The sequence below is a fragment of the Aegilops tauschii genome, chromosome 2, assembly GCF_002575655.3.
Source record: "Aegilops tauschii subsp. strangulata cultivar AL8/78 chromosome 2, Aet v6.0, whole genome shotgun sequence".
NCBI classification, from domain to species: Eukaryota; Viridiplantae; Streptophyta; class Magnoliopsida; order Poales; family Poaceae; genus Aegilops; species Aegilops tauschii.
This window is the reverse complement of record NC_053036.3, coordinates 581,097,405-581,108,665: the sequence shown is the minus strand read 5'-3', so window position 1 is coordinate 581,108,665 and position 11,261 is coordinate 581,097,405. Positions and strand designations below refer to the sequence as shown.

Genomic DNA, 11,261 nt, shown 5'->3' with positions numbered 1-11,261 from the left:
GCTTTCTCAATGCTGCATGTGCTTGCTTGCTTGTGTGGGGTTGCACGCTCGACGTACTACTTCCAACATGTATATGCCACATCCATATTCCAGTTGTAAATTCCACATGTATATGCCACATGTATATTCCACATGCGTATGCTCGAACAACTGTCCCCAACCACTAACTGTACCACACAGTTTCATGTAATCCAACCGCGCAATTTACTCGAACAATACCAAGATGATCGAATGCAGACCACAATGACTGACATGAAAGGACAGGTGTTGCATTGCTATTGCAAGTTTTCGATCCTTGCATCCTCTAAAATATGCGAAATACACTTTCTCAACTTGGACCGAGCTCTGCCTCCTGGCCTTTCAAGCAGGGACTTAACTGGGGCAGGAAACAACATAGCTACATTGACATTTTTTACTGCAATTTCCCCTGATATCAATTAATCTTCCCAAGATGAGGTACTGATGCCCAGGGAAACCGTTCTCCGCTACATATTTTGAACATAGAGCACATGTTCATAAAGTGCATGTGCTTTGTCTTCCTTCTCCCAAGAGTATCAGACATCATATCAAGATGAACCAAAATGAGACTACTCTGTCTCCTTCAAACTGGAGGACCCAAATTCCTGCGGAAGACACACAGGTGCTATAGAGGCACCTAATCAGGAAAACACACAGATGCGCGAGCTGCTCAAATCTTGCTGAATCAGATCACAGGGCCACACAGCGACAAAGATCAAAATATATCCACATATATAAGATCAAATGTTTGAAAGGATTATTCACAGAAGGTGTTCGATAAGAAAAATACATATCATTACATGAAATCAGTACTGGCAGTGGCATATATGACTAACAATATAAAACCAGATGCGGACCTCTGGAAGGCAATCGATACCAAACTTTGAGTAAATATGTTACACATGTAACCACCGGCAAATGCTGCTGACGACATCAATAATCACAAATTTACTGGAACGATTAAAAGTACCACACGACTGTGAATGACAGATGCACCATCCAAGACAAACATTGCAGGTAGAACTGACCTGCTGCATCTAGACATGAACCTCTGGAACATGCAGGGTCTTCTGATGCATTCCGTTAGTGTCCCATTGGCTTCTGAAATCCGTGTGCAAGCACTGCAGTGTGAGCTTCTTAAGGGCGCGAAGGGATTCAATGCCTTGAGGGACCTTATCAAGCTTCGGCAGCGAGATAATATACAGACCTTCAACGCATGGAAGAGCGCCCTCACTGATGTTTAGCTCACTGACATCATGCATGCACCTTAAGATAAGTGTCTTCAGGTTTGGAAAGGAGTTTGCAGGAAGAGCCAGAGTGCTTGCACCATGCATGTTGTTAAGTCTCAGATACGTGAGGTTTGGCATGTGCTGGGCGAGCATCTCCAGTGGATCCTCCACAAGGTGACACCCGCTTAGAGCTAGATACTTGAGATGTGTCCCGTGCTTGAGAAATATCGGGCAATTTAGTGTCCCCTTGGCCCATTTCCCTCTGATAATCAACTTATGTAGATCTGTAGACCTTGGTTGGAGAGCCTCAAAGCAAAGTGCCTCATTCTCATCCCTTGCACAAAGAAGCAAGCTTGAAAGAAGCGGCATATCTGAAAGGGTAGCAAACAGATTTGCACACTCCGCGGCACTAATGTTATCAATCCACAAACTTCTTAGTTGCGTCAGTTTCTTCAGCTGCTCGGCCAAGTCATTGCTGGATTCCACGGTCTCAAGAGTTTGCAGTTCTTGCAAGTTGGACAGCTCTTTAGGTGCTTGCATTCCATTAAAGTACCGAAACTCCACCTGCTTCTCATCAACAAATCTATCGGCGAAAAGATGTTGCAGCTTCTTGATCTTGAAAAGCCCTCGTGGTAGCTTCTCTATTTTGGTTTGCTTGATGTCGAGGGTGTGGAGGCGAGACAAATGCTCAATAGTGTCCGGAAGTGCCTTGACCTTGGTGCGCCGTAACCCGATGTAACGCAGATTGAACTGAGACCCAATCGATTTTGGCACTTCAGTTATTTCAGAGTCTTGCAGCTCAAGAACAGTAAGGTAGTTCGATGCAGATAAAATTGATGATAGCATGTCAGGCGAGGATGGAATTACTGACACTACTGTTCGAAGATGTGAAAGTTTAGCTTTCAGTGCAGTGTCCTCTTTCCATTCACATGATGACAGACGACGAATATCCATCATTGTGTCGTAATCATCTGTTGAAGCAAATCTCTCTTCTTTAGCAACAGAACTAGCCAGTTCACGCATAATATCATGCATCTTACAGACGCTGACCCTGCCAAGCTCATCATACTCCACCACCTCAAGCATATTGCGGTGGACCAGCTCCATGAGATTTCCCTCAGCTACCATCTCTGGCGTGTTCTTTCCCTTACTCGGCACAAAGCCTTCCGCAACCCACAGCCTCACAAGGGTGTCACGTGACATGGGGTAGTCTTCAGGGAAGAGACTGCAGTACAAGAAGCAGTTTCTGAGATCGTCTGAAAGGTCATGGTAGCTCAGATTTAAAATTGCTCGGACATGATCATTGTTTGACAACTCGTGTCCAAGCTGATTGTACGTTTGTTTATAAACATCTAATTTTTGTCTTGAAGACAACATGCTGCCAATGGTAACAATTGCTAGAGGCAGGCCATGACACTTTTCAACAATAGAAGTAGCAGTTGTCTCGAGATCCTCGGGGCATGTGTGATCCTTCATGTTGTGAAAAGCCTTTCTACAGAAGAGCTTAAATGCATCAGGATTACTCAATGGCAGGAGCTCAAGGTGACGGGTCGGAGAAGAAATTCCTGCAACATGGTCCTTCCGTGTCGTAATGATGATGCGGCTTCCTTGGAGATTCGGGAAAGCATCAGATATTTGGAAGTATACCTCTGGCTCCCAGACATCATCCAGTACAATCAGATATTTTCTATTTTCAAGTCTCTTCTCTATTTCCTTTTTCATGTCATATATGTCCATTTTGTCCATGCCTGCTGACAATGGTTTTTCGGTGTATCCAATCTTCCATAGTATCTTCCTCAACAGAGCATCAACAGTGTAAATTTGTGACACAACGATCCATGCATTTGCAGGGAACTTGATCTTTTCCCGTTCATAAACATTTGAAACCAATGTAGATTTTCCCAACCCGCCCATGCCTGATACTGTTATCACATTGTTCTCCGTCTCTTCGGTGTCCAGCCATCTGGTCAGCAATATCCTGTTTTCTTCAATTCCTACTAGATCTTGATCTTTGACAAATTCAGGGAAGCTGTCCTGGGACCACCGTCTTTCCATCTCAGTAAGTGGGCCAGGGACAAGCTGGAAGGGTTGCAACCACCGTTCTTTCAACTTTATAACTTGCTCAATCTCCTCCTCTACCACAACTACCTCATCCACAATTTGACTGAAAACTGCATAATCTTTTATTTTCAATATTTTCTTCAGGCGACTTTGTTCCCTATGTTTAAGTATGTGGTATGAATATTTATCCATTACATCTTCAACATGGTAGGCCACGTTGCGGACTTCCCCAATCCAATTCTTGACACCTTTGTCAATGAGGTATACAGTATCTATCTGCATTATTACATTACTCATCATAGTCAGTTGCTTTCTTATTTGCTCAACCTTTACCGGCAGTTCCTTCAGATTAGTAACTTTTACGGAGAGCTCAGATATGATGGCCTTGATGACTTCATCTCCTAAAATGCAACCAATCTTCGTCACAGCAAGAAGTACAGCCTCGGCCATTTGAGCTGTTCAGCAAACATAGTGCATGTTACATGACAGAGTAGAAAAACCATCTAGAATTAACCGAATTAGCTCATGCATGAATAAATAGTAGTTTATACCCCTTGGCCCATGTCATTCCATTTTTTTCTCGACTGAATTTATCGATTTATAGCATATCTAAAACCAAACTATGATATATCATGTGTGAAGATACCAGGTATCACCACATCATAGAATCCCTTTTTGTCCACTGAAATCTCCCTATGGATCAGAGTTAACAGCACTAGTAACGGATGGAATTCCTAGGTGAACTTCACCCGGCAGAATTTGGAAAAGATATGAGGATTTTGGCTCGTATTCTAGAATAGACATACCCAAGCAAAGAGATAAGTTACATCACAAACAAAGGTTCAGTCAAAGTCATTCTCTTTTGCCAAAACTAAGGTAGAAGCACCTAGCGTAATCCAAGAAACGAATTAATGAATAAGTAGAGAACGTGGATGACAGGTGACACAAAGAACAGAACAGGAGAAACCTACTAAGCTGGACAGAATATCCGATTGCCATCCCTTTTGACTGTTATCAGAACTAGAGAGGGATTTTCATTGCAGGAGGCTTGGCAAGCCCCCAGGATACCATGTAAGGACCAACAAGCAATTGATGTTTGCACCAGTTGAGCGCAAAACTCTTAAGCATGTGCATAGATCACACCTAGTCTAGTAAATGAACCGGTGGGCTGCTAATTTATCTATTCCCTCCGATCCATATTAATTGTCGCTGATTTAGTATAAGTTAATTTATCACATTTGATAGACTACATGGCACAGAGCTATCTTTCGAAAAGGGTAACCTTTGATACCGGCAGTTTCACATCATCAGCTAACCAATACTCACCTTGTAGTGTCACGCCTGCTGATCGATCACAGCAGCGGACTGAAGATGCAGGTTCAGACTCTGAACCCGCAACCGCAAGACTTGGTCACCAGACTGACCGGGCCCAGCTACAGGAGTAGGTGTGTGTGCGTGGGTGCCAGCTGTGGGTGGCTTACTTGTACGCGCGTGTGTGGACGAGCAAGGCATCGAATGAATGAGTCATTTCTTTCTGTCCACTCCTTCCTCACGCTTCCTCTCACCTACTCTCGTGCTTCTCCTCTCACCCTGATCCCCTCACCCCCTTCTCTCTCAGATCCGGCCATGGGGGCGTGACAATCTGGTAATCAGAGCCCAAATTTTTTTCCCACCACCGCCGTTGGCTCGCTGATCGATCGGTAACATCCACCGGGTCAGGTGCGCGCCGCTCCGGCGAGCTCGCACAAAATCCTACCCGGGGTTCGATCTGATCTAGTTCGAAACAACGGCACCACCATCCAACCCTCGGCGCAGACCCGCCGCGTGCTCGACGCCATGTCGGAGACCACGGACAAGTTGCAGAGCTTGCTCGAATCCGTCATCCGCCGCCTCGACGCGAATCAGAAGACCGCCGACGAGCGCCACCAGGCGCAGATCGTCTACAACGACCAGGTCTCCGCCGAGATCAAGCTCCTCTCCAAGCAAATCGACCTCACACAAGCCGACGTGGACGAGGCCCGCAAGGCTGCGCCGACCGTCGATCCCGCGGCGACCTTCTCGGGAGGCGCATCTCCCTCGGGCGCCACGGCCACCGCGGACTCCTCCGCGCACCCTCCACCACCTCCGCCGCCACGACCACCGTTTCGTCCTCCGTCGCTGCCCCTCTACACGGATGGCGCGGCCCAGCTTCCGTTCGCCCGCCTCGTCAACCACGGACCACCGCGCGGTCCTCGTCGTCCTCGGAGCTCGATCGCCACGGCGACCACTACATCAAGCCGCCCAAGCATGATTTTCCGCGGTTCGACGGCGACGCCCCGCGCATCTGGCTGGACCGCTGCACCACCTACTTCGAGCTGTACCGGGTGCCGTAACACAGCTGGGTCACCACCGCGGCATTATACATGGACGGACTCGCCGCGATGTGGCTCCAGGCCTATCGACACACTCACCCGGGTGTTTCGTGGCAAACATTCAGAGTTGCTGTGCAGGAGGAATTTGTAATAGCTAGCCTAAGGTATAACTTATCCTAGACTACTTGGATAGCTAGCCTAAGGTAGAACCCTAGACTACTTGGTAGAATTCAGGCAGATCCTCGATCTGAACCCCTGTATCTGTACCTTGTTGCTGCAATTTATCCAATCGGGGCTAGTTTGAGTGCTTGTGTTGCTGTTCGATGTGATTTGGTCCTGTCAATTGGTATCAGAGCCAGCAAGCGCCAACCAGCATCACTCGCGCGGCTGTGTTCGCCCGCATTCAGGAGGAAGAATTGGAGAAACAGCGTACTCCGCGTTCGCGCATCACACCAGTGGGGCGTCCACCTCCACCTGCACCACCAGCAGCCGCTGTCCCAGCTCGCCCTGCAGCCGCACCACGGCAAGGCGCCGATGATTATGCAAGAGAGCGCCAGCTGCGCGAGTTCCGCAGAGCGAACGACCTTTGTTTTCGCTGCGGGGACAAATACTCGCGCGAGCATCAGTGCAAACGTACAGGCCAGATTCTGATAATCGAGGTGGGCGACTTCGGCGAGATCTTGTCTGATGACACCGTCCACGCCCTACAATTGCTTGATGCACCTGCCGATCAGGAGCCAGAATGCTGTTCTCTCTCTCAATAGGCTCTGTCAGGCGAGGAAACTCCCTCCACGATTCGCCTACGAGCACAAGTGGGTTATCAGATCATGCTGTTGTTGGTTGATTCAGGGAGCACGCACAGTTTCATCAGTGAAACCTTTCTCGCGCGGCTGCAAGTTCAGACAGAGAACCTACCACCTGTGTCAGTTCGCGTCGCCAATGGCCAGAGATTACTGTGCAACAAACTGGTGCGAGGACTGGAATGGCAAGTACCCGGCCACACCTTCCACACTGATCTCCGGGTGCTGCCGCTCAGCGCCTACGATGGAGTTCTGGGAATCGACTGGCTCGCAGCGCACAGTCCCATGAATTGTCACTGGCAGGACAAAACTATCGCGTTCGAAACCGAGGGCAAACTAGTGCACTTACAAGGCATCAGAACTTCAGATCTTCCTCCCATCGCGGAACTGGATGCATACGAATTGCGTCGCATGGAGATAGCCAACGACATTTGGACAGCAGCCCTGGTCACAGTTGAGCGAACGGACAAACCTGAACCTGCACCTCCACCTCCCAGGATTCAGAAACTTCTGTCTGAATATGCAGACGTGTTCGCTGAACCTAAGGTCCTGCCTCCCAAGCGACAGTATGATCACGCAATCAATCTAGAGCCTGGCACAACACCCATCAACACCAGGCCCTATCGTTACTCGCCAGCACAGAAAGACGAAATCGAGAAGCAGGTCCAGGAGATGCTGCAATCAGGTGTCATTGCCCATAGTCTGAGTCCATATGCAGCACCGGTGTTGTTAGTCAAGAAGAAGGACGGCTCGTGGCGATTTTGTGTGGATTTCAGACGTTTGAACACAGTCACTGTCAAGAACAAGTTTCCATTGCCAGTGGTGGACGAGCTGCTCGATGAGCTAGGAGGAGCAGCAAACTTCTCCAAGATTGATTTGCGAGCGGGCTACCATCAGATAAGAATGCGAGAGGAGGATGAAGAAAAGACGGCTTTCAAAACACACCACGGCCACTACCACTTCAGAGTGATGCCGTTTGGCCTCTGCAACGCCCCGACAACTTTCCAGTGCCTCATGAACTCGATCTTCGGTCGCCATGTCCGCAAGTTCATCATTGTCTTCCTAGATGACATCCTGGTATTCAGTATTGATTTGCATGAACACGAGGAACACCTGCGCACGGTCCTCGACTTGTTGCGGGCGCACCAGCTCTACGCCAAGGCCTCCAAGTGTTCGTTCGCGCAGCAGGAAATCGAGTACCTCGGGCACGTCATCTCCAAGAACGGCGTCGCCACGGACGCCAGCAAGACCAGCGCCATGAGTGCATGGCCTGTGCCCACGACGCCCACCGAGCTCCGCGGCTTCCTCGGCCTCACAGGCTATTACCGCAAGGTCGTGCCACACTACGGCATTATCGCAAAGCCCTTGACGCGTCTTCTCACCAAGAAGGGTTTTCTCTGGGACGACAAGGCGCAAACCGCGTTCGAGCTGCTGAAGAAGGCGATGGTGAGCACGCCCGTGCTGGCGCTCCCTGACTTCAAGCGTCCGTTCGCTATCGAGACCGACGCGTGCGGCACAGGCGTCGGCGCCGTGCTTATGCAGGACGGCCATCCGGTCGCGCACCTGAGCAAGGCACTGGGCGTGCGAAATCAAAAGCTCTCGGCGTACGGCGTACGAGAAGAAAATTCCTCGCGGTAATGATGGCGATCGACAAATGGCGCCCGTACCTCCAGCGTGCACCGTTCGAGATCGTCACCGATCACAAGAGCTTGTGTTCCTTGGGCGATCAGCAGCTCGTCACGGACCTGCAGCGCAAGGCGATGTCCAAGATGGTGGGGCTGCAGTTCATGTTCCGCTACAAGAAGGGTACGGACAACGGCGCGGCCGACGCGCTCTCTCGCGTGGGGCACTTGCTGGCCCTCGACGCGCTCTCGGTGTGCCAGCCCCAGTGGCTCCAGGAAGTAGCAAACTTGTACGAGACGGATGCGGACGCCCAAGAACTGCTCGCCAAGTTGGCTCTCTGCGACACCGACGACCAGGGCCGCACTCTGCAGCAAGGGGTGATCCGCCAGTGCGGGCGGCTCTGGATTGGCGCCAACACCGTGCTCCAGACCAAGCTGATCGCCGCACTCCACCACAGTGCGGTGGGAGGGCACTCGGGAGCCACCGCCACTTACCAGCGCGTCCGCAAGCTCTTCGCCTGGACCGGCTTGAAGCGCGCCGTCGAGGAGTTCGTCAGGCAGTGCGGCATCTGCCAGCATGCCAAGCACGAGCAAACCCATTCGGCGGGCAAGCTTCAACCGCTGCCAATTCCGCAAGAACCGTGGCGCGACATCACCATGGATTTTGTCGAGGGGATGCCCAAGTCTGATGGTCACGACGCGATCATGGTGGTCGTGGATCGCCTCACCAAGTATGCGCATTTCGTTCCTCTCCGGCACCCCTTCACCGCGGTCCAAGTCGCCCGCGCCTTCTGGGACAACATCATCAAGCTCCACGGCGTGCCGCACTCCATCGTCTCCGACCGCGACAAGGTGTTTACCAGTGCAATGTGGCGCGAAATTCTCGCGGCTGCAGGCACCAAGCTGTTGTACTCCACTGCGTAGCACCCCCAGACGGACGGCCAGACGGAGCGCGTGAATCAGTGCCTGGAAATGTACCTTCGATGCGCCGTCCACGACGCGCCCAAGCAATGGCGCCGGTGGCTCTCCGGGGCCGAATTCTGGTACAATCCCTCCCACCACGCCTCGCTCAAGAGTTCGCCCTTCAAGGCTCTGTACGGGCGGGAACCAAATCTGGGAGGTCTCCCAGGGGCGAGCTTCACCCTGCCCGCGGATGCGCCCCCGGACGAGATCGACTGGGCAAACCACACTGCGCTGCTTCGCGCTCAGCTCGAACGCGCCCAAGCTCGCTTCAAGAAGCAAGCAGATCGTCACCGCGCCGAACATGCCTTCGACGTGGGGGAGCAAGTGCTCCTCAAGCTGCAACCATATGCACAATCGTCCGTCGCCAACCGCCCGTGCAAGAAGCTGGCGTTCAAGTTCTTCGGCCCGTTCACCGTGCTGGAGCGCGTCGGCAACCTGGCGTATCGACTGCAACTACCACCGGACAGCCGTATCTATCCGGTCTTTCATGTCTCCCAGCTCAAGCCGTTCGTTCCCGACTACACCCCCGTCTTCGCCGAGCTGCCCAAGATTCCGGACCTCACCGCTGACGACCGTGCTCCGGTGGCCATCCTGGACCCCCGCATGATGAAGAAGGGGAACGCACCAGTGGTGCAAGTGCAAGTTCAGTGGAGCTCTATGGCGCCCTCCGCCGCAACCTGGGAAGACTACACCGTCCTGCGACAGCGCTACCCCAACGCGCAGCTTTGGGCAGATGAGGAAGCTGCTCTGCTGATCGATCACAGCAGCGGACTGAAGATGCAGGTTCAGACTCTGAACCCGCAACCGCAAGACTTGGTCACCAGACTGACCGGGCCCAGCTACAGGAGTAGGTCTTTCTGTCCACTCCTTCCTCACGCTTCCTCTCACCTACTCTCGTCCTTCTCCTCTCACCCTGATCCCCTCACCCCCTTCTCTCTCAGATCCGGCCATCGGGGCGTGACATGTAGAGACTTGTAGTGTGTGGCCTATGGAGCAGGACGGCGCTTACATGCCGAATGAACGACCAGCGTGATCAATTCTGCAGCATAAGAAGAGAGAAGTTGAACATCAGACTATGCAGGCAAGGACACAGATGCAGGCGCAGTTAAGAGCTACGACTTTTAAGATGCACAAGATTCACTAGAGGCAAGATCACTGTACTGTGCATACTACTACTACTGGTACAATAAGATTGACCATTTTGGCAGCCGGTCTCGGCCTCTAGTTGGCGGTGGGACAATCTGTCGAGCACATGGCAGGCGAAAACTTTTCTCTAGCAAAACTGCAGGCAAGCATCCAAAGCTAAAGCTTATTTGGAACACATGAAGCCGTGGGATTACGAGAAACTACTACTGTACGTGTGATTGAACTCTCTGGCTCAGAACAGAGTACCTGATGGAAACTACGGGGTCTGCAGCGGAGCCGAGGGAGCAGCAGGGGTCTGCTCGATCTGCAGTGGACGAGAGCAAGACTGAACCGGCTTGTGAAACTGATTCATGCGAGGGACGGAGCTGTACACGGCATATCGGGCGATGGGTGGAGCTTCATCGGTGGCAGTGGGCGAGGGGAGAGCGAGATAAGAGGTGGAACAAGATGCGAGCAATGGAGCTACTACTGCAATCAATCAGTGAGCGATGGCGACCTGCTGTATCTCTCTCCCGTCTCTCTCTCACGATCAACTTGTTCTTTTCTTAATTCCCGCAGGTCAAGTCGTGCCTCTAAAGATTTCGTTCATTAGTGCTCGTTTAGTACAGGATGGTCGGGCAAGAACCTTTTTGCCCCAAAGTCATGCCTCGCCGAGTCACTTGTGCCAAAAAAAAAAAATTTATCGCGACTTCACTGTGCAGGTCTACGTTTGATTTGATATTGCCTTTTTCCTACCTTACACATACCCATACAACGCTCTCCGGATGGAAAAAATAGCTTCATTTTTTCTGCGGCGGGTCACGGCGACGTCTTTGTCGTGACCTTCTTGAAGGCGTTGTTTTGGAGAGGCAACTTGTGGTTGTTGCGTAGGGTTTCCTCTACGGTCATGGTCAGTGGACGTCAGGGTAACGCCCTGGGATGGCTGATGTGCACGGAGACGGCAGTCTTGGATTTGTCATGCGAGGACAACTCCATAAGGCTGCTTCTTCCATAGAAGTCACGACTTCTCTTTTTGGTGGTAGTGGATAGCTGGCTAGTTTGGCGGTATGGGTTCCTTTTGATCTGTGTGTG

The 11,261-nt window shown here is 51.5% G+C and overlaps 1 protein-coding gene across 4 annotated transcripts; it reads right to left on the bottom strand.

The window, feature by feature from the left end:
* Positions 1–729: 729 nt before the first annotated feature.
* Positions 730–10,764, bottom strand: LOC109736813 (disease resistance protein RPM1). Of its 4 annotated transcripts, none has more exons than XM_073509063.1 (3): positions 10,437–10,670; positions 10,007–10,083; positions 730–3,763 (listed from the first exon to the last, which is right to left on the bottom strand). In XM_073509063.1, exon 3 carries the CDS (start codon positions 3,756–3,758, stop codon positions 1,056–1,058), a length of 2,703 nt encoding a protein of 900 aa, XP_073365164.1. In that variant the 5' UTR covers positions 3,759–3,763; positions 10,007–10,083; positions 10,437–10,670; the 3' UTR covers positions 730–1,055. The 4 variants fall into 4 exon arrangements, with proteins under 4 accessions (XP_073365164.1, XP_045089271.1, XP_073365165.1 ...); XM_045233336.2 differs by having other exon boundaries at positions 10,054–10,083; positions 10,437–10,575; XM_073509064.1 differs by lacking the exons at positions 10,007–10,083; positions 10,437–10,670 and adding exons at positions 4,635–4,694; positions 5,065–5,316.
* Between the last annotated feature and the right edge of the window lie 497 nt (positions 10,765–11,261).

Bases quoted from the DNA above. Each gene is read 5' to 3' on its own strand.
- LOC109736813 (XM_073509064.1), bottom strand. From the start codon at position 5,191: ATGACGGATTCGAGCAAGCTCTGCAACTTGTCCGTGGTCTCCGACATG. The intron at 4,695-5,064 runs GTAGGATTTTGT...TTGCGGGTTCAG, and splicing joins TAGATCAGATCGAACCCCGG to AGTCTGAACCTGCATCTTCA. The intron at 3,764-4,634 runs GTGAGTATTGGT...TTTGCTGAACAG, and splicing joins AGCAGGCGTGACACTACAAG to CTCAAATGGCCGAGGCTGTA.